We start from the raw sequence: 23180 nt of genomic DNA on the forward strand, positions 1-23180 counted from the left end.
TATTCATTTCACAGTTTTATTGCCCTTTCTGAAAATATATTTGCAATTTCAATCTTACCTATCTTTATTTGTACTTTTTACGAACAACAACGACTTTGGTGGAAATTAAAAATACGGACTGATTCTAAAAATGTGATGGCTACGTCAAATTAGTGGCGAAAGAAGCAATCCGCTCAAATAGTGGCCATTGTATCTTGACAAACCAGAGCGATGGAGATGGACTGTTATACATGACGCCGGGGGAAGTGATGAAAGTGTTTGTGTCGGCTGCAAAAAAAAAAAAAAGTGTGACTGGGAGGTACTTTTATTTATTTTTTGTGTGGGAAGAGAGCGAGCATCAAACCTCACTGTTGCTTTTCCGCCAGGATACCAATTTACTTTTCGACAACGAAGCGCTCGTGAGCCCGAGACAGGTAAAGTCGCTTGAAAACAAACTCAAACCGCATTTTTAAGCTAACGCCTTTTTTCGCTTGGCTAATTTTGTAATTGTTTTTCCTCATTTGTGGCCGAAAAGCGTCATTCACAAGTCACCGCAAAGATTTGATTAAGAGCGGGCGATGGCGTAATGAAGCTCCCTATTTTCAGAGTGCTCCCCCTCCCCCCCCCTACATCCCTCCACCTCCACGCTATTCCGAGACGTTTTCCAGCTTGATATCCTTGGATCATATCAACCCAGATCGGCGAGCAGCGGGGAATAGAAATCAGAGCATTGTTCTGTCAAATCAGTAACAAGGGTTTATTATTATCCACACTAAGCGCAAACGCGTCGAACGATCGTTTGATCGGTTGTGGGGAGAAAACTAGTTGAGCTGCATGATTCTGCAAAAATATGGATATATATATATATATATTTTTTTTTTTTGGGGGGGATGTATGTGAAGTATATTTTTGAATGAATGTTTAGGTTAAACAAAATGTTTATTTTCTTTTTTTAAATGAAACGTCAACACTGCATAACTATATATGGAAAACATGAAAATATATCAGAAAATATTTTATTCTTGAAACATTGTCCTCATTTGCAGTATTGGAACCATTTTATGGTTACTGCAAGCGTATCAAGGAAATCATAAATAGTTCTTTGACCATCTAGTTGTTTCATTAACTAGCTGCTTAATTGTTTAAATTTGTATTTTTATTTATTTATTTTTAGAAAGCTAAATATATTTAGCTATCCATTAGCTATATAGCTACCCACGTGGCTAGCTATCTAGCTAGCTAGCTGTTGGCTATCTATTAGCTATCTACGAGCTGCCTAGCTAGCCTTCGATCTATTTAGCTATCAATTAGCTATATAGCTATCTCAGTGGCTAGCTACTAGCTAGCTATCTGTTGGCTATCTATTAGCCACCTACTAGCTGGCTAGCTAGCTTTCTTAGTATTTACTTCCGTGTTGAGTGAATGCTGGCGCGTGTGGCTGCCGCTGCTCACCCACAGAAAAACTCATCCTGTGACTGTAAAGTGACCTTGAGAGTTTTGAAAGGCGCTTAGAAATTAAATGTATTATTATTATTATTATTATTATTATGATAAAAGTTCTGCTTAGAGGCTCAAAGCAAAAAAAACGTTGACTACCAGTGTAATCAATTGGCATTTTTTTCTCCCTCAATATCGAGACTGCAATACAAAATGTAATTATTTATTTTTTAGCATTATTTTATATTAGAAATTATTTAGCATTATGTTATATTATGATATATATATATCTTTTTTTGGGGGGCGGAGGGGGGTTGAAAATATGAGATGGAGCGCCATTCACGAATTTCTTCTGGTTTTGTTTTTTCTTGCGGAGGGGTGCCGATAAAGTGCTGGTTAGACCTCTCGCAATGTTTTTTTTTTCTTCCTTCCACGAGGGGGGTAGCATTTTCCTTTTGTACAGTCGCCATCACTTGCACCTCATATTACTCCGGAACCAAATCATTTAGGAATTAACTCTTTTTTTCTGATGAAAGAAGAGTGTCTAAGGTTTGTAACTCTGCATTGAATGTTTATGTGGTCCTAAAACTCAATATTTTATAGGTTCTGGAATTTGAATGACAAAAACCCTGGCACTGGAGACATCTGGCGGTGAATGAGTTAATAATAAGACATGACGTGCGACATTTTTTCACGATATTTTTTGAATAATTTGAGGATGGGTTGCGACTTGAAAATACTTACAACCTAGCCACCCAACGGAGGTCGACGTATCTGAAAGGAGCCTCTGTCGAAAGGCGCCACGACAATAAATAAAGGAGATCCACGGCAACGGGGGGGGATTTGTTGTTTGGCTGTCACGATTTAAATAACAACAGAGAGATTGCTTTGTGCGAGGGGTCCAATCAAAGCAAACGATGCCTTTTCTATCACTTTGGGGCCAACCTGGAAAGCGGGCGAAATAGCTTCGAGTCTGGCTTGCGTCGGCGGGCTCCCGGGGGGCAGGGGGGGGGGCTTCCAAAGAGGGGATGAGGAGCCGATTGGGACCGAAAGGGGGTTACTTTGGCGCCGGTTCACAGGTGGCGTAACTCTTTTCACTTGATTTTTATTTAGTTTTTTTTTTCCGGCGCTCTACCCCTCGCCTGTCTCTTCTTATCTCTTACTGCTGTCTGCTTTGGCAGGGGAGGCGCGGGGAGGGGGAGGTGGGTTAAAATGCCTTTTATTCCTCCACAGGTGATCCAAAGTACTTCCGAATTACGCGACAACGAATGGAATACGGGATTCATACCACGGCCCTCCATGCGGGGTTTGATCCAATTTCGATCAAATTCGCCTCGTTGATTCAACTTATTTTACCGGCATAAACAAAACAGAGGGATTGGGGGGGGGGGGGGGTATACGCCCGCCTCGCCACATTGAAACTGACCTTCAGCAGACCTTTTCACTCCCGCCTCTTGAATGCAGAGCGGCATCCGGCGTCTCTCTTCTGCCCCTCGCTCCCCCTGTGAGAGAGAAACAAGGCGATATATACATCAGGGCTTGCTTGAAGTGATTTGCGAGATAAAAATCGGCGGGCGCAGTTTTGGCAGGAAGCGCTTTCATGTGCTGTTCATTACTTTTCGGGTGCACGAGGTGATACATCAACCAAGTACACACACACAGTCATGTAATATGTTGACAACGTTATTTAATGTCAAATTGGTACATTTTGGGTCATCAATGAAAATATTTTGGCCGGCAAAGTAGACAAAAGTGCATGATATTATTTATCAAATCTTTAACATCATTTACTGTTCATTTAAGGACAGGTGACAAGGTGTCAGAAGGCGCGACTACACTCTCAAGAGGCGGCGGTGAGAAGAAAAAATAAATAATAATCATAATGAATTCTCTCATCACAGCTTTGAGGTGTCAAATTCAATCCTTTTTTTTCCTTTGAAAACAAGTGTCAGTTTTGCAAATTGAAAAGTGAACAATAAAGCTTATCGCTGGCACTGATGATTTTCACAGGTTTATTGTGACGTCGTGGGGACATTTGGTCCCCACACAGCAGCAAATGAAAAGACGATAACAAAATAATGTTTTATCAACAGAAGAGGCAGACCGTTTTTATTTATTTTTGGCTTACCATCTCCCAACCGCTACAAAAAGTTATATTTGCATCTAAACAAAGCATGCAAGCCCAAACATGGTGATGCAGTATTTGTCTGTGATGCTGCAGGCAAACGGAACCTGTTTTTCAATCAGGTTGAAAATCCTTTATTCATGTATTTGTGTATTTATTTATGTATTTATGTATTTATGTATTTGTTTGTTTGTTTGCATGCATTAGCATGCAAACAATTAGTTTGTTTGTATGTATATATGTATGTATGTATGTATGTATGTATGTATGTATGTATGTATGTATGTATGTATGTATGTATGTATGTATGTATGTATGTATGTATGTATGCATGTATGCATGTATGCATTTATTTATCCATGTATTTATTTATTTATTTATATGTATGTATGTGTTTATTTTCTATGTACTTATTTATCCATGTATTCATGTATTTATGTATTTATTTGCTTTCTTATTTATTTGTAATGTTATCTATTTGGTTCTATATTTATTTGCATGCTTGCTTTTTATTATTTATTTATTGTTTTAATATTTATGTATTCATTTATTCATGTATTTATTTGCTCATGTATTTATTTATTTATTTATTGATGTATTTATTTGCTCATTTATTTATTTGCTCATTTATTTATGTATTTATTTACAGTAGTCTCGTTATATCGATATTCAAGGGAGTCCGAAAAAATATCGATATAACCGGGACTATCGATATATCCGACCCTGCGCGCATGTAATTTTCTCCGTGCGTGCATAGAAATAGTATCGATATAACCGGGACTATCGATATATCCGATATCGATATAACGAGACTTTACTGTATTTGTATTTATAATGTTCATCTATTTGGTGATTTATTTATTGGTTGGTTATTTATTTCTTGTTTTTTGATAATATTTATTTATTTATTATTTACTTATTAATTCATGTCTGAAAAGGGTCTTCCAAAAAAATGTAAAAATGTGATTTTGCAAATCATGTCCATGCAATGCTGGCTCTTTTATAAACTTTTTTTGAATGGCTTTAAATGTCTTATAATTTATTTTGGGAGTGTCTGCGTTAATAAATGAATAAAATTGCCTTACCTTTTGGCCCTCACGTTTTGATCTTGGGTGTGTGTTCGAGCAGACGTAGTCTGAAATGAAAAGAGAACAGTTGGAGGTGAGCAAAAAATCAAAAATATAGAATTGCTAATGTCAGAGATCCCTTTTGCGTGCCGGATCCCTAATTGGAGTCCGTTAACGGGATACCGAGAGATGACAAATGGCGACCCTTTACAAGAGCGCTTGGTTTAATAATACAAACACTTCAAACGGAAACATTTCAACGTGCTGAATCAAATCGCAGAGACTGTCTCATTAAGCTTGGAATCGCCGGTCCTTCGTGTCGCAGTGAGAACCAATTTACGAAAACCGCCAAGATCCCAAAGAGACACCTACGGGTGACTGGGGGAGACATAGGGGGGGGGGGGCTATACGGTACTTTCCTCCGACTTAATCCAGCCTCTGTACAGGCGCTTTGACGCTGAAAGGAAGCAACGTGGAGGATCCAAAATAGTATCATTTGCCTGTTGTTAAAGCGTGACATAAAGCAATACATATTTATTGTATTGCATTTTGTACAGCCGCCCCCATTTCAAGCTCATCTAACTCCAGACCCGTGTAATTTAGGAATTAACTTTTTTTTTCTGATGAAAGAAGAGCGAGCGTCTAAGGCAGGGGTGTCAAAGTCATTTTTTACCGCGGGCCACATTGTAGTTATGGTTTCCTCTCGAGGGCCGTTATGAATTTGGGGAACCCATTAGAATGTTTAAATCCCTTCAAATATTACATATAGAGCACACAGCAAATTAATGAATAACTCGTTTTCAAATCTGAAGTCAAGAATAATGACTTTTATTGTGGTTGACATCCAAAAATGTGAAATTTTTGGTTAGGATTTTAGCAATTATCATGGAATTTAACAAGTTTGATTTGCTTTCGCGGGCCGAAAAAAATGATGTGGCGGGCCGGATTTGGCCCACGGGCCTTGACTTTGACACCTGTGGTCTAAAACTTCTAATGCTGTATTTAATGTTTATGTCGTCCTAAAACTCGATATTCTGTGGGTCCTGGAATTCGAGTGACAATGACAAAAACCCTGGCACTGGAGTGGACACATTTTTGCACATGTCTGGCAGTGAATGAGTTAATGTAAATATTTTTTTTAATGAGATATGAAAAAAAAAACACCTGCGCATTCGCTGAAAAGCAAACACACACTTGTCAAAGCTGGCGTCAACACCTTGCTACCTTCTTTGCACAAATCCTCTCCTACACTTCCTCTTGGAAAAACACACACGGCTCCGAGCGCAATCATTTTTTGTTTTTGGGTGGGTGGGGGGGGGGGGGCACAGATCCACGCATGATCTCGCTACAACGCGGGTTGGTGAAGAGCGGCTGCGGAGAAGAGGGAATTCTGTTTCTATTTGTTCTACAGAGAAAGGGAGGAGGGGGGGGGGGGGAAAGATAGGAGCTCGGAGCAGGGGCGATGAGAGGAGATTTGGTGTTGGGGCGAGTGGGGTGTAAATCCAACATAGGGGGGCCTGTGGCAGAGCCCCCAGGATCAAATCCAATTCTGGCAAGATACACATTAAGCCCCGTCAATCACAACAGTGTCCTTGGGAGGCGGTGGAATGGTGATGAGCGCGGGGCATAGTAGGGGGGGTTGTCTATTTTTATTTATTTTTTAACGACAGTAAAGATGTGTTTAGTCACGCGGGGTCCATTCAAATTTACGAGAAGGGGGCGGGGGGCTATCATAGTCAATCTTAAAGCATAAGAGCTACATGGTTGACAACTAAAGACCTTAAATTAATTCGTTTTTTTTTACCCGAAAAAGGGGCCACTTGACTCCACCCAAACTTTGTGACCCCCCCATGGAAAAGTCTCAACACCTATTAATAATAATAATAATAATAATAAATTTTATCTATAAGCGCCTTTCAAAACTCTCAAGGTCACTTTACAGTCACAGGATCGGTTTTTCTATGGGTGAGCAGCGGCAGCCACACGCGCCAGCATTCACTCAACCCGGAAGTAACTCAAATAGACAGAAAGCTAATAGATAGCTAATTGCTAGATAGATACAACAAAGAGAGTGCGGGAAGTGCTTCAGATTCGATGACTGTGTCTTTGTGGTGTCCTATTTTCGTCAAAAGGGGACGCTAATCTGCTTTGATTAAATTGCTTATAAATTAGCAGCAAATAAATTCCACCCGGCCAACAGGGGGTCAATGGCTATATTTTACCCACCACTACAAATATAGAATCAACTTTAAAATTATTCTTTATACATTTAAAGCTATCCATAACCTCCCCCCCCCTATACCTATCTGACCTTCTTCAAATTTGTATTCCCTCTCGTTCCTTCAGATCCTCCTCCTCCCTCCACCTCCCCAGCGTTCAGTCAATCCGGAATAACTCAAATAGATAGAAAGCTGGCGAGTTAGAACAGATAGCTAGCTCAATAGCTTATAGCTAGCAAAATGTAATTTTATTTGAACACCTACAATACATGGTCTGTAAGAAAAGAATCCGTTTTAAATTAGATATCAAGTAGACAGGATGAACTTAATACAACTATTAAACTTATAGCTAGCATACTCATGGTTTTGTTTGCGACTTTGGACCTTTTTTTTCTGATAATAATAATAATTGTTAGCGCTTTGTTAATACTTTTGTTAAAGCGCTACATAAATCAATATGTATTGTATTTTGTACAGCCACCCCCATTTCAAACCCCGAAGTAGCTCAAATAGATAGAAAGCTAGCTAGCTAATGGAATTTGATTTATTGTATTCTATTTGTAATTGTATTTTATTTATTATAGTATCTATGCCTGTCTGTGACTGTAAAGTGTCCTTGAGAGCTTTGAAATGCGCTTAAAATAAACTGTATTATTATTATGATTATTATTATTACACCCACCCCACTTTTTTACCCCTCTTTTTTCATTTGGTGCAAAGACACAATAATCAGGTCATCGCAAGCTCCGCGACTACGCGAGGGGGGGGGGTGTGGGTTAATTTACATGACTTGTATTTAAATTCTTTTGAAGTTGTTTTGTTTTGCGCTCACCTTGGAAACGCACTATTTCCAAACTTTCTCCTCTGTGGTAAGACGTACGCGCACCCCATAAATATTTATCTACCCGGGGCCCTGTGCTATTCTGGCCCCGGTGTTTTTGAACATAGCCACTGGAGATTGGACCTATCAGGGACTTGCAGAGAGAAAGACAGTGGGGGGGGGGGGGGGGGGTGATTTTTTTTGTGCGTGTTCCAAAATGGAAAGTGGATGGTTTTGCGTGATGTTTAATGCAGAAGGAGCAGGCCAAGTTTCAGAGTGCGTTTCTTTCACGAGTCACCCCACGCGGTGCCAACGTTCAAGCACAAACGAGCCTCAGCAGTTCTTTATTATTATTATTTTTTTTTTTGCAAGGTTAGAAGCTTTTTTTTTTCATCCCCCTTTTCCACTTGAAAAGTGAAGACATTTTGCATGAGCAAACAGACCAACGCTAGCCAAAATGGAGCTAAAGTTGCAGAGAACCGGTTAAAAGTGCATTAAAAGGGGATATTTATTTTTAATGAATAAATAATCTTACCACTCGCTACGGTTTTCTTTTCCGGCTAGATGCCATTCCACATCAGAGATTCGTTTTATCATCGCATAAGTTTCCCGCCCCACTCCGAAAACCCACTTTGAGTGATGAGATGGCGCTTTTAGTGCAATAAGGTACATATAGAAATTCACATAATGACACAAAAGTTTGTCAGTGTCATCATAAAAGAAAATGAAATACTTACCATTTGCATTGGGTTCCGTCCTAACTACACCTTCTCTCTGTAAACACAATAAACAAAAAAAAACAATGAATACAACAATTGTGAGGGCAAAGTTAATTCAGTACTACTGTCCAGGGAGTTAATTTTAGTATACCAACAGATGTGCATGTGGGCTTAAATTGCGCACAAGTCAACCTCTCAACTTTTTTGACAAGAATGTGTTCAATGCGGCTCACATTGCTTTTGTGCAATATGAGTAAATCCGATAAATGACCACCCGTTCTTTTTCCACCATCCGGGGCGGCCATTTTGTCACTTTCTGTCATCTTAAAGTGGCCATATTAGACCCTTTGCACCCTGCCCACCACCGTTTCCAGCGACTCCACCTCAGGCAAGCGCTATGGAATTAGATTAGATTATCGTTTATTAGTGTCCTCCATACTTATTTGTCACATCTTTCTTATGATGATACTAATACAGTGTTTGACCAGAGACAAATTCCTTGTACGTTCTACATACTTGGCCATTAAAGATGATTCGGATTCCGATTGTGATCACGGTCAGCCAATCTCGGTTTCCAGAAACGGAATCGTGGTTCGTCATTGCTGTGTTGACGTCATATTTGGTGATCAGAAAGTGGCAAAACCTGAAAGACAAATAAATACATTTGACTGTGTTCACTTTTATTCCAAATATGGAATATTAACTCATTCATTGCCAGACGTGCAAAAACGTGTCCACTCCAGTGCCAAGGTTTTTTTTTTGTCATTTTAACTTAAATTGCAGGACCCACAGATGATTGAGTTTTAAGACAACATAAACATTCAATGCAGCGTAAGAAACCTTAGACTCATTCTTTCATCAGAAAATACGTTAATTCCGAAGTTATATGGGCCTGAAGTTATCTAAGATAGAAATTGGGGAGCCTGTACAATATATAATACATACATCTTGTTTCATATTGTGATTTAACAACAGCTGAAACTGTAACAAAGCGCTAACATGGACAAAAGGCAAATGCTGCCCCCTTGTGGAAGGGAAAAACATTGCCAGACGTCTGACAAGCGCTTTATTGGCACCACCACAACACATTTGGGAATGGCAACGAATGAGTTAATACACGTGCTGAATTGTGTTGACGTTTACGCATACATTTGGCAGTAGTCTGCATATTTGGAGTTGAGGTCTTTTGGAAGTGAGGGCTTTACAGAATGTTTTGGGGGAACTGGGCGTCAAACCAGCCAAAGTCACCCGGCAATGACAACGACGCTGGGGGGCGGGGGCGTTATTATGCAAGCTCAAATCAGCTTCCTCTGCACTCGTCTGTCGTGTTTTTTTCCTCCCTGCACAATTAGTCTCCGGTGAAGACTGACAGCGACGAGAAACGATATTCGGGCATAGCTTGATTAGGTGCAATTGTTTATGAAGACGGGCGACGTCTTTCAAACGTCTTCAAGGTGCCCCCCCACCCCTAATATCGAAGGGCCATTACTTGCTCGATGAATACCCATGATACTACTTTCCCTTCTCACAAAGTGCCTCCGGCTCGAAATAATAAACGCCGGGTAAGCTTGAATTGGAAACTAAAATGCACGTCGCATCAATTTTCGGTTGCATTTCAATCTCTGACGTGACTTGAATGAAAAAAAATGTTAATGGCGTCTTGGCGTCGAAACAAACAAAGGGCCTCGTGTCCGAAACAAACAAATATACAAACATTTCCGGTGTGACAAGCAAAACTACGGCTTTTTATTTCATTTTTAAGGCATATATGTGTATTTGGACGAATGAATACACGTAAAATATGAATATAAATCCGTATGATCCGCATTGACGTAGCTTACCTTGAAATGGACGGAGTAATTTAAAGGCCAATCAGGTGTGTGCAGTGCAATCAAGCGAACAAGGTGGTTCCACGGTGTTCGGGCACCACCTGGTGGTAATCTGTGGAACTACACTACTCCATTAAAGGGGGCGCTTACTAAGCAGGAAGTTTTGTGGCGTTTATTTTAAAATACAATCATTAATATTATTAATAATAATAATAATAATAAAAGATGCGAATCAAACCTCTGAAGATGGAAGACACTGGTTGGCAACCTCTTGAAGCAAAAAGCCGAAAGGAAAAAAAAATACATTAAATTTGTAAGCGTCTTTCAAAACTCTCAAATTCACTTTACAGTCACTGGATCAGTTTTTCTGTGGGTGGGCAGCGGCAGCCACATGCACCAGCCGGAATAAATCAAATAAATACAATGCATATGTATTTTTTTTATGTTTGCAAACTATAGCGATTGTACTTTATAATAGAAATTAACAACTTGAAATTACTTATAAATGCAACATAGGTTTTATTTTACAATAAAAAATATTCTGCTCAAGACCTTACGGATATTTAATGTTAATTTTATCGTGTAAGGGGGATTTGTATTATTTTACAGCATTACAAAAATAATTCATATGCGCAGGCAGGCTATTTAAATTATAAAATTAATTATTATGAGGCCTACCTGGCTAAAGAAGTATATTTTAATCGATACCTTAGAAGAAAGTCCAAAGCGAGCATATTTTTTTTCTTCTTGAGCATAAGAAAGCCCCCCACAGCGCGTCAGAAGTCCTCATGATTTATGCAGTAGCCTTTTCCATCGACTTTCATGCTCTTCATCCCGAGCTCTGCCGGTACATGAAACACTTGACATTAGACATTGCCATTCATGTAGTCATGTACTTATTTGTATATTTTATTTCTTTTTTTTTGTGTGCGTCAATTTGATAAAAACAAAAGGTTAAATGCAAAATGAAATTAGCTTAATCAATGCTACCCAGAACGGGGAAAAAAAAAGTAATCTGACAGACAGCTACAAAAAAAAAAGAAGAAAAAAAATCATAATAGAAAATAATAATCACAAAATGTGCCACTGGGACAATTTCCAAATCATACTGAGAATATAAAGTTATGAAAACACATGACAGGCACATATTTCATTAAATGCGTCATACTTTTTTTTTTTCTTTTGGCAACTATTTCACACATCCCACTGAAAAACCTGAAAAAAAAAAATCTGAGTAGCAAAGTTTTTTTTGGTTCATTTATCCACAAAAATCATACACAATGTCATATTCAAACCATATAAATATACTATATTGGAACAAAAATAGACTAAAACTATTTCATACAAAATGATTAATACCAATGAGAGGCCAAGTTCAATAATTTAAAACAGGAGAAAAAAAGAACACTTTCATACATTACACGGTGGTTCGGCCCTTACCTGTTTACAATAAGGCTTTTTGCACTCTGACCCCCGTTCCCGTGTACCCCCTTCTTGGTTACCATAGCGCCACAGATGCATTGAATATAAATACAAAGCAAAGTTATGTCGGTGGAAACTACCAAATAAGTTAGTGTTGAGCAACTTTTCCACATTTACAGTTTTAAATACAAAGATGGGTGTTTGCGAAAGTGATAGGAATATTGCTGTGGTGCGAGTGGGAGGGGCCACAAAATAATCTTGAAATGTTTTGGTGAGGTCAGAAGCAACTTTTTTTTGTTGTTGTTTGTAAACTTACAGTTGGAGACTTAATGGAAAACATTCATTCAAGCAGCTTGTTCGAGGAGTGTGTATAAGCAGGAAACAGTGGGGGGGTGGGCAGTCATAAAACTCGCTGTTTCTGACACACGAAGTCCATCAGTCGACGTCACTGAGGTCGCTGACCGTCTCGTCCTGCACGATGCTCAGGTGGTTCATGGCGCGGCTGTAGGCCACCTGGACCGCCTTACGGACGCTGGACGTGCGGCCTTCCATCATTTTGATCTTGTCGATGGTCTTGTCCATGCCTAAGGGAACCATCTTGGATCTAGGAAGCCACTGCCTAAAGGGGAGGAAGGAGGAAATGTGTTATTATATAGACTACTGCTGACTATCTGTGACAAAACAATAATAATAATAGTAAATAGCGTCGCCATTCTCCAACAATCGAATTGAAACTCCATTAGAGTGACCAAGGAGGATCCAGCGGGGGTGCAAAACCTCCACGAACGGAACCCCGCCGGCGACATCTCACCAGCTGCGCTTGGTGTCGAAGAAGAGCACGAGGTAGAGTTTCTCGTCGACTTTGTACTGCATTTGTTCTCCGATGCGGAGCACGTCCATGGGGGGCATGGGGATGGACACCCCGTTGTGCTGGCAACCCACCCGCGGCATGTGGGGGTCGATGATCTGAGTGGAGGAATGGCGTGTGGGGGGGGGGGGGGGGTGAAGATACATGAATGAAACTTCACATGGCATACATTTACTTCACTGTGAATGTGCGGCTTTTGCATGCAATGATGGAAGTCAATGGGCAGCAGTTAACGACTGCCATCTAGTGGACGAAAGTGGTGGAGCACAACTCATACATGCACATTAATAACAATAATAATAACAATAATAATAATAGTAACAACAATAATAATAACAACAACAAGAATAATAATAATAATATTAACCATGATAATATTAACAATAATAATAATAATAATAACAATAATAGTAATAATAATAGTACCAATAATAATAATAAAAACAATAATAATACCAACAATAACAATAATAATAGCAATAATAACAACAATAATAATAATAATAATAATAACAATAATAATAACAACAATAATAATAATAACAATAATAATAATATTAACAATGGTCATATTAACAATAATATTAACAATAATAATAATAAAAGTAACAAAATATAACAATAATAAAAACAATAACAATAATAATAACAACAATAATACTAATAAAAACAATAACAATAATAAAAACAATAAAAATAAAAACAATAACAATAATACAATTATTAACAATGATAACATTAACAATAATAACAACAACAACAACAATAATAATAATACATGTTATTCATAAACGCCTAGCACGAGGTTCCACTGTACATGAATGTTTTTTTCCCCCGTATAATAACAACAAAAACGGAGGAAAATGTATGAAGATTACGATCAGCTTTTTTTTTTTTGTATGTGCTGCAAAACACTCACCAAGGCAGGGTAGGAAGGGTAGCCACTACATTTGGCCCAAACTAGCTTGAGGGGTTCCAGTGCAACTGTTGCAGCACTAGCGGGCATCCAAATGTTGCTATTGCCAACTTCTACGGGAACACAGCACCAAATAGGATATACGAGTGGGTTTAAAAATAAATACATTTAAAAACAGGAGCACAGAGAAGGTCTGGGGCACATTCAACGACATTTATTACACTTGGCAAGCCGTGTTTTTCTTCACTCGGTGTGCCAAGTTGGAGTTTTTAAATGAGTATCGCTCCAGATGTGGACTGGTTGGATGCCAGGGTAACAGACTGACGGTGCCAATTGCCGCGAGAGGTTGGCCGCGGAAGCCGTAGACAATGTCCAAATTTGTGTCCGATACGCACACGAAGTCCAGGTGTCAGCACTTTTTAATTCAATTTAACTTGGAAATGTTGGTTTTTTTATTGTTGAAGCCATTGATAGATTGCCATAAATAACAAAATAATGTCAGCCATGTTTTCCCTGAAAATATTTGTGTATTTATGTATCTATTTATTTCTCTATTCATCTATTTCTTTGTTGATGTATGCATCTGTGTATTTACCTATGTATTTAGCTATATATTTATGTAAATATGTATTTATTTATATGTGCGTTCATATCTATTTATTTAATTGTGTATTTATCTATTTATTTATTTATTTATGGGTGTCTATTGTCTATTTATTAAATTGTGTATTTGTGTGTATTTATCTATGTATTTATGTATGAATTTATTGATTGATGTGTCTTTATTTATATGTCTATTTATTTATTTGTGTATTTATTTATCTATTGATCAATGTATTAAATTTATTTATCTATTTATTTATTTGTGTATTTATGTATCTATTTATTTCTCTATTCATCTATTTCTTTGTTGATGTATGCATCTGTGTATTTACCTATGTATTTAGCTATATATTTATGTAAATATGTATTTATTTATATGTGCGTTCATATCTATTTATTTAATTGTGTATTTATCTATTTATTTATGCATTTATGTATGTGTGTCTATTGTCTATTTATTAAATTGTGTGTGTGTATTTATCTATGTATTTATGTATGAATTTATTGATTGGTGTGTCTTTATTTATTTGTGTATTTATTTATCTATTGATCAATGTATAAAATTTATTCATCTATTTATTTCTCTATTCATCTATTTCTTTGTTGATGTATGCATCTGTGTATTTACCTATGTATTTAGCTATATATTATGTAAATATGTATTTATTTATATGTGCATTCATATCTATTTATTTAATTGTGTATTTATCTATTTATTTCTGTGTGTCTATTGTCTATTTATTAAATTGTGTATTTGTGTGTATTTATCAATTATTGATTTATTTATCTATGTATTTATGTATGAATTTATTGATTGATGTGTCTTTATTTATGTCTATTTATTTATCTATTTATCAATGTATTAAATTTATGTATCTATTTATTTATTTTTGTCTATTTATTCATTTAATTGTGTTTTTATGTGTGTATTTCTTTATCTATAAATTTATTTATTGACCTATTTATCAATGTATGTATTTATCTATAGATATATTTATGTATTCAATTGTGTATTTATGTGTGTATTTATATATCTATTTATTTATCTATGTAATTATGTTTTGTTTGTTTTTATTATGTCTTTATGTATTTGTATTTATTGATGTCTATTTATGTACTTATCAGTTTATTTATATATTTATCTATGTAATTATTTGTAGTAATAAACAAGCAGAAGTATTTTGACACACTCGCAACTTACCTGCGGCAATTCGTGCAGCTTTGGCAAAGTTTCCATTTTCAATGCAGGCAATAAATTCATTCTTATCATCCACAGTGTTTCGCCGCAACAAGGCCGGTTTCCCCTTCCCGCATTTTGGAAGACTGAGAATGGTCCTGGGGAGAAGGGGGTGGGGGGGTGTAAAAATGCAAGAAAAACATAATCATAAATTTTAAAAAATGAGCGTCTTTGCTACAATTGCGTGAAAGGTGAGCTCACGGGTTACCCGGGGCCTCCAGGTAGACTGCTGCACGACGAAATAGACGATTCGGAAGCGCAGCGTCGACGGGGCTCCAACGCTCTGCTGGGCTGGCCGAGCGCCTTCTCCTCTTCCACCTCCAGGAAACTTCTCGACAACCCTGAGTTGAAACAAAACGGGAGGTAAGTCTTAAAACGCCGTCACGAGATGAACAGATGACGCACGTCGTACCCATGTCAAGTCTTTTAACGGCAGAATCGGCGTCCTCTTCGCGCTCCTCGAGATGCTTCCTCTTTTTGCAGTGAAGTAACGTCTCCAGCCTGGGAATCACCACCGACAGGAAGGATTTGGAAGCCAGTTGCGTGTCGTCGGCGCCCGTTTCGCTTTCTTTCTGCGCGGCGCCCGCGTCGCCGCCGCCGTCGTCATCGTCTTTCGCCGCCTTGCGCGGACTGCCGGCTTTGGATTTGCAGAACAGCACGGCGGTCCGCCGGTTAACGGCGCCCGGCGACTCGGCCAGCGTAGACGTGGCAACCACGCTCACGCCGCCGTGGAATAATGAATCGGTAAGGTTGTCGCGGGAGTGGCCGTTGAGGTGCGGCGGGGACGGCGGCGGGATCGCCGGGTCGCCGTCGAACGTCACGCCGTTGGGGAGAGTTTTATCGTCGCGGTCTTGGGTGGCGTCGATGGGTTTGAGGGTCGGGGGCTCGGGGTCCGCGTCGGAGTGGATTAAGGGGGGGATGGCATCGGAGGGTTCCAGTTTAGGCGGGAGGGACTTATCTGCATATGTAAGATGAAAAACAACTACAGTGAGACCTCAACTTACAAACTTTTCGTCTTACAAACATCAAATTTATGTAAATTAAACCTTATAATAAGCACTATTTTCATAATACACACCCACCACAGCTGGCGGAGTGATCTTCGGCGGAAGCACACGACGAACAGCACTAGAGGTTGTTACCAACAGTCCTTATGGAAGGTGACTCTCCTTCCATAAGCCATCAACGACCATCAAAAAGGTAAATAAAACTTTATTTCACAGCACAGTTTATTTCTTTAATTACAGTCCTCATGTAATGAGCCTCCCTTTCCAAACGGCAATTCCCTTTGGCCTTCGACCGCCAATGCCATTCCATCAAGCCATAAATGATGTAAATAAAGTGACTTTATGATACAATGCAGTGTATTTCTTTCATTACAATACAACAGCACATTTATTATACATAGAATAAGGTATGTTGTGTGTAGTTTTAAGGCTTATTTAGTTGAAAAGTATATTTTATGGAAACCCGGGAACGGATTATTCCCAATTGAATGGTTTCCTATGGGATTTTTTTTTTTTGAGATACACACTTTTCGCCTTACACACTCTGTCTGAGAACCAATTAAGTTCGTAAGTTGAGGTCTCACTGTACATGCATCACATGTACCACATGGTAATTACACGTTACACGCATACCCTCGTCGTCGGGGAAATGGCCGTTCGGCTTCCATCTCTCCTCTTTGAGCTCAGCGGCGACCTCCGGCGACGCGGCGAACGGACCCCCGCCGCCGCGCCGATGGTTTTGGTGGACTCGTTTCAGGCTGATGTCGCTGCGCACGTCGTTGATGGTCTTTTTTAGCAGCTTGATGCGTTTGCTCCGGGACGGGCTGGATTTCATGGCGCAGGTCAGGTCGAATTTCTCCAGAAGTTGCCGCAACTGCTTGTCCGGCGGCAAATGGCTACGGTTAGCGGGCGCTAGTAAGCGGTCGACTAAAAAGGGGGAAGAAAAAAGGGTGAGTTTGGTTGGATAGCAACAATAGACGTCGGGCGGCCTGTTTGTGCTTTTACCGTCGTCCCATGAAAAAGAAGACGTTTTCAATCGGGGGACTTCGTCCAGGTGCATGCCGCTGACGGCGTCAAAGCCGATTTTCTCGGCGTCCCGCCGCGCTTTCCGAATCACGGCCCCGCCCTGATCTCGAAGGCGAACGGCAGCGCGGTAGAAATAAGTGTCCTTGGAGTTGTACTTCATGCAGTTGTCGACGATGAGGTCAAAGTCTTCCTCGAACTGCTCAAAGTTGCTGTACTGGTGGGCGTCGAGGCGCTGGCGCATGGTGGAGAAATCCATGGGCTGCTTGATGTGGTCCAGGTAGTCGGGAACCTGCGGGGAACGAGTGATTTGATTTTTATTCCTTTTGATTAATCTGGACTGATCCTGGTTTGATCATACATGTATTACATTTTTTGTATATAATCTATATATGTTGGATTTTTTTACATTTGGATTGGATTTACATTTATTCGTCTCGCAGTGGAAACATTATTTATACTCTTATAATTATAATATTATTATAATAATATTATTACATTTAATTTAAAACAGATTCTTTACTTACAGTGTATTGTCGGTGTTCAAATACCTGACATGTTTCGGCGTATACTTCCGCCTTCGTCAGTGTACAACGAATAATATTATTATATATATTAATATATATAATATAAAAATAATACATGTAATTATATCTATATCTATATATATATTATACATATAATATAAAAAGTCATATATATCAAAAAATATATATGATATATATCACAAAATATATATCATAGAAAAAAAATCTAATATGTATATTATATAAAAAATCTAATATATATAAAATCTAAGATATATATTAGATCCTTTCATATATATTATATATAATATATAGAGATCTTAGTTTTTACATCATTCATTTATGTACATTATATATGATTTTTAAAATATGTTATACACATGATATTTTTATATTATATATATTAGATTATATATATATATATATATTTTATATATATATATATATATATATATATTTATATATTATATATACACATATATAATATAATAATACATTTGATTTCTACAGTATGTATATTATTTATATTTTTATATTATATATTAGTTTTTTTTTTTTTTTTTTTTTTTAATCGCCATCTAAAAATGTGTACCTCGTTGACGTCGACAGGCTGGGTGAAGATCCTGGCCTGGTCTTTCAGCAGCAACTGGTCCAAGACGGCTCTGAGCAGGATGCTGAATGGAGTCAGCTGCATCTCCAGAAGGCTTTCTTGGAATTTCAACTTAAAATACAAATCCAAGAGATGTTATTCGCGTGGTCCGCCAACCCGTGGAGAGCTCCCCCCCCCGATTACCTCCTCTCTTTTGAGCTTCTCCCTCTTCCGAATGAGCTCCAGCAGCAGCCGGGCTCTCTCGAGGTCGTGCCTGAGCCGGTGCCACTCCTTCAGCTGCTCCTTCAGCGCCCGCGTTTCCTCCTTGTTTTGCTTCTGTGGGGCGAGAGAAGAATTTTAAAAAATGTAGTCATTAACGGAATCCGAAGCGGAAAAAAATATAGACATTTAAATAAAAAAAAGACGACCCAAAGGTCCTCTTATTGATTGACTGACAGATGAACAAACCGGCTGCGCATTTTTATGCGATTGCTGGCTTGTATGAAGACGTCGGATCAAAGGAAGGCCGTTCCTGCATTGCCGTTTCAGGGTCCAGTAATTGAGGACTAGTTCCACAAAGGCCTTCTTTTTCTGGACAGACACCTGGTTCAGAATAGTTTGTAACCTGGCGGAGAGGGTGAAGAAACAAAAAACACCGTCATTGGGCATGAAAGTCACTTTTCTGTGACAAGCATGACTTTTTTTTTAAGCGCTGTTATCCATTTGCCACCATCTTGTGTGTGGCGTCTATGGAATTTTTATTTTTACATCATTGGCATGTGACTAGCATTACTGACCGCCTTATTTTTTTTAAGCGCTGTTATACATTTCAAGTAATTTGCCTCCATCTTGGGTGTGGCTGTGTGGCATCTATGAGAATTTATTTATTTTGTATTTTTACATCATTGGCCTGTGACTGGCATCATGCAACCACCTTATTTTTTTCAAGCGCTATTATCCATTTAAAGTGATCTGCCTCCATCTTGTGTGTGGCTGTGTGGCATCTATGGGAATGTATTTTTTTTTATTTTTGCAAGAATTATATTTTACAACTGACAGACAACAGGAAGTTGTCTTACCTGTGCGACGGGAACGCCGGCACGGCAGCGGGAGACGGCGCTTCGCTTTCCACGTCGGGTTCGGGCTTCTTTTTTTTCTTGTGCTTCCCTTTACATTGCGTGGCTCCTCGGCCCTTGTCCGTTTGACTCCACAGTCCATTTTTGGGTTTGGCTTGGTCGTAAACGGCGAGTTTCCTCCTTACGCAGCCGTTGGGCGTGTGCGCGCCGCAGTAGGCGGTCTTCTTTAGCGACAGGGTGGGCGCGCCCGACTCGGTCATGTCTTTGACGGGCTCCATTTTCATAAAGAGGCCGGCTTTCTGGGCGCAGCTGACGTGGAAGGCGGTGTAGCAGTTGGCTTTATGGCACTGGATGCATACGCCGACGCCTTTTTCTTTGCAAAGGTAGCAGGTGAGCTTCCAGCGGGCCGGCGGGATTTGGCGCACGCCGTCGACGGGTTCCATGAAGTTGGTGTTGGAGAAGCCCACCTCGGGGACCCACAGAGCGCACACCACGTGGCCCCAGCGGCCGTCTTCTGTTTTTTTCACCGCCCCGCCCTTGTTTGGGCACAGGATGCATTCGGCGGACTGGCCGGGCGACTGCAGGCAGTGTCGGCAAAGCCACTGGCCCTCGGGGACGTAAGGCACGCCGTAACACTCCTGGTGCGCGGCCATGTTGCACGCGTCGCAGAAGAGAACGGCGTTGCCGTTGTGACACTCGCCGTCCATGCAGATGCAGCAGACCGTGTCCTCGTCGAACGACGCTAGCTTCTCGCTGCCTTTATCCAAAGCCTCCAGGTACAATTCTTTCTCAAAGCGGTCGATGAGGAACTCAAAGACGTTGAAGGAGACCTGACTGGCGCCTTCGCTTCGCCGCTTTTCGTTGACTAATTCGAGCCAGGCGTAATCTTCCTCGTCCATGTCGTACTCTGTTTCCTCATCAAGCTCTTCTTCTGTTTTCTCTTCATATTGGTAATATGAAGAATGGCGTTTTGGAACCGCGGGGAGGTTGTATTCCACAGTCCGAAATTTAGGCTCCGGAAGTTTTGGACCGGGATTACAAGTGACGGGATGTCCGCCGTCTCCTTTCTTTTCCGTGATGCCCAGCGTAGCCTTTCTCTTCTCTCGATTATTTTTTAATCGGACCGACCTCAACAGAACCTGCTGCTGAGGTTTGTCGGCATTCTCCTTATTGTTGGCGCACTCCAGCATTTCCCGCAAGATGGGGTCACCGTCCGAGATCACGGCCAGACGGTCGAAGACGCTCAGACGATGGATGCGGCCGTCGATTTCAAACTCAACCATGCGCTGCGCCTGGGCGTACGTCAAGATCTGTTTATTGGGCGAAGGCTTGATGGGTGAGGAAGGCCTCACCGGAGTCGAGACGCGGTGATTCCGGGCTTTTTTCTTCATCTTGTTGCTATGTGTTTCTATAGAAGGAAAAAAAACATGACTATTAAAGATCAATAATTTAGATTTAAAGGGGAACACAATGGGCGCCATTAAAATCCACGCACGTCCCTGTATTCACATTAAATCTGCAAACACTGATCAGATGACCACATAACACAGTAGAGCAGTTGATTCTGATCATTGATAAAGTGTGTCCATTTATTCTCATTCATACAACAGCGTGACTGTGTTGCATGCACCGTAGGAGCCGTGTTCAACTAAATAGGCTCAGATTTTACGCAGAGACTTTGTTAGTAAATTCGGAGATGAGCTAGTCATTCCTACTGTATGAAAAAAATAATGTTGGCTCTTTTTCGAAGGCTTGGATAAACTTCAGTAAAGCCAAAGCAAGACTAAAAGAGGGGAAAGTTTGCCAAGGTGCAGTTATGGGTGGCACGAATGGATGTCACTGCAATGAGGGGGGTGGTCACCTCAGACGTTTCCACTTCATTTGACACTATTATGAGCTTCGTTTTTTGGCTGGGTGGATTCACGAGTAGCCGAGCGGCTAACAATAACATTAGCAAGCTAGCTAACGCTAACCCGAATAGCAGAGGGCCCTGTCGCCCTAAAATGGGTTAAACAAAATCAAAAACTTCATAAAATAATATGTGGAGAACCTATGGGTTAATGCTGTTACAAATAAGTGTTTTGCCGGGAGGGGGGATCAAGCGAAAGTCACATACCTGAGCTTGCGATACAGCGAGCTAACACTGTATGTGTTAGCGAGTGAGCTAACACTGTATGCGTTAGCTCGCCAGCAGGCTTACAAAGCAACGGAGACACGGCCTGCTAAGTGGCTATGTTTCCGTACATGGAGTTCTCATCCAAATCGGAGTCTTAATTCGCATGCTAATACGGACATAAATGTACTTGGGATCGAGTTCCAAACCGGGAGATAAGATCCGAGCTAGTTTTAGGGTTTAAATAGCCATACATAATCGTGAGACTCGCTCGGTGCCGATCGAGCCGAAGTGAAGCAGCAGCAAAAGCAGCCCGGGCGGCTCTTCCACCCCCCTAACACAACAATGCATTTTCAACAGACAACTCCCACCGCACGACGCGTGACGCTGGAGGTCATGTTGGTAGCGAGTCGTATTTCACACAAAAGCCCCATCTGTCACGCAATCTATCGACGACGCTTACAATATAAAACACGCAAAGCGAAACCCGAAAACAAAGCGTCCGACTGGGGACACCTAAACGGTGGCCACTGCGCTGAGTTTACTTCCCTATCATGTGCCGGGTCATTTGACTCGTAAATGTGATATAGGAGGACGCACAGGTGTTATGTATTGATTTATTCACAGCCCATATCTGCTCCTCACGTTCGCATTTTTATTCGCAAAGCTAAAAATAAATCACATTTTGCAAGGACTAGTGCATTCGTATCATGAAGGCACTTGAACGTAACACGCGTGGAAGTGAACCAGCGAGAACACCCATGTGGGTCTTTTATAAAATGACGTCCGAGCCGAGCGTTGTCATGTCCCGCATTAAGATTTACAATCAAGTCAAAGCCACGAAAAAGCGACTTTTGGACGAACATGAAAGCGGTGTCGTGCAGTGACCCCCAAAACTACGTCACACCCACCCCTTTTTGCCGTTTCGCTGACATCACGAAAACCTGTTCCTTCCGTCCGACGCTGTGTGGAGCTGCTTCGACCCAACGTGCAGACAAAAGCAACAAAGTGAACCCACCCCCCCAGTCCGGATCGCTCCAATGTGTCACAGTTAACCGTTCGGGGGCCGAAACGGAACGGTACCAATTCACGGGTAAGTCAACCAGCCAACAGTCAGCCACACGCGTGGGATGGATTTTTTTTGTCGTTAAAAAAAACCGGATCGGAGCGCCGATGGTGGAGAACCGGTCTAAGATGGGTTGGGTTCGAATGGGTTCTACCTAGCCAGGTTGAGCTCGTTTGTGCATGGCCTAGCTTGTGGGCCAACTAGAGAGCGGTCACGGTGGGGTTCCACGCAGTTGAGCTTAGTTTACTAACCCACCCGTATCCCCATACAAGTCAAACGGGAGTCCATTGTGCGTCATAGCCCGGGTCATAACATTGTTAACCGCTCCTGTTTGTTTTGGTGAGTGCATTAGCCTCGAGGCTAACCCAGTTAGCAGTTAGAGATAGCCACCAAGATATTTACGTCGTAATTACTTGTTTATTACGAGCGTAGTGACCCGTGCGTCGTTTGGACTCGTAAAAGTGACCTTTGTGGTTCGGAACAAAGCCATTTAAACATCCTCAAAGTGATTTATCTATTCAGTTGTCCTTCCGGACTA

General features: G+C 40.5%; 1 protein-coding gene across 3 annotated transcripts; it reads right to left on the reverse strand.

Moving 5' to 3' along the window:
• Positions 1-11090: 11090 nt before the first annotated feature.
• brd1a (bromodomain containing 1a) lies at positions 11091-22549 on the reverse strand. 3 transcript variants are annotated; one of them, XM_088989038.1, is made up of 13 exons: positions 22488-22549; positions 19467-20871; positions 18856-19012; positions 18592-18723; positions 18391-18519; positions 17254-17563; positions 16882-17175; positions 15654-16199; positions 15450-15582; positions 15206-15339; positions 13405-13514; positions 12429-12583; positions 11091-12236 (listed from the first exon to the last, which is right to left on the reverse strand). In XM_088989038.1, the coding sequence occupies exons 2-13, from the start codon at positions 20852-20854 to the stop codon at positions 12053-12055; spliced, it is 3672 nt and encodes a 1223-aa protein (XP_088845164.1). In that variant the 5' UTR covers positions 20855-20871; positions 22488-22549; the 3' UTR covers positions 11091-12052. The 3 variants fall into 3 exon arrangements, with proteins under 3 accessions (XP_088845164.1, XP_088845162.1, XP_088845163.1); XM_088989036.1 differs by lacking the exon at positions 22488-22549 and adding an exon at positions 21580-22141 and having other exon boundaries at positions 18844-19012; XM_088989037.1 differs by lacking the exon at positions 22488-22549 and adding an exon at positions 21580-22139.
• Positions 22550-23180: the final 631 nt, after the last annotated feature.

Source organism: Hippocampus bargibanti, linkage group LG22 (genome assembly GCF_051943395.1).
Source record: "Hippocampus bargibanti isolate YZ-2025 linkage group LG22, ASM5194339v1, whole genome shotgun sequence".
NCBI lineage: Eukaryota > Metazoa > Chordata > Actinopteri > Syngnathiformes > Syngnathidae > Hippocampus > Hippocampus bargibanti.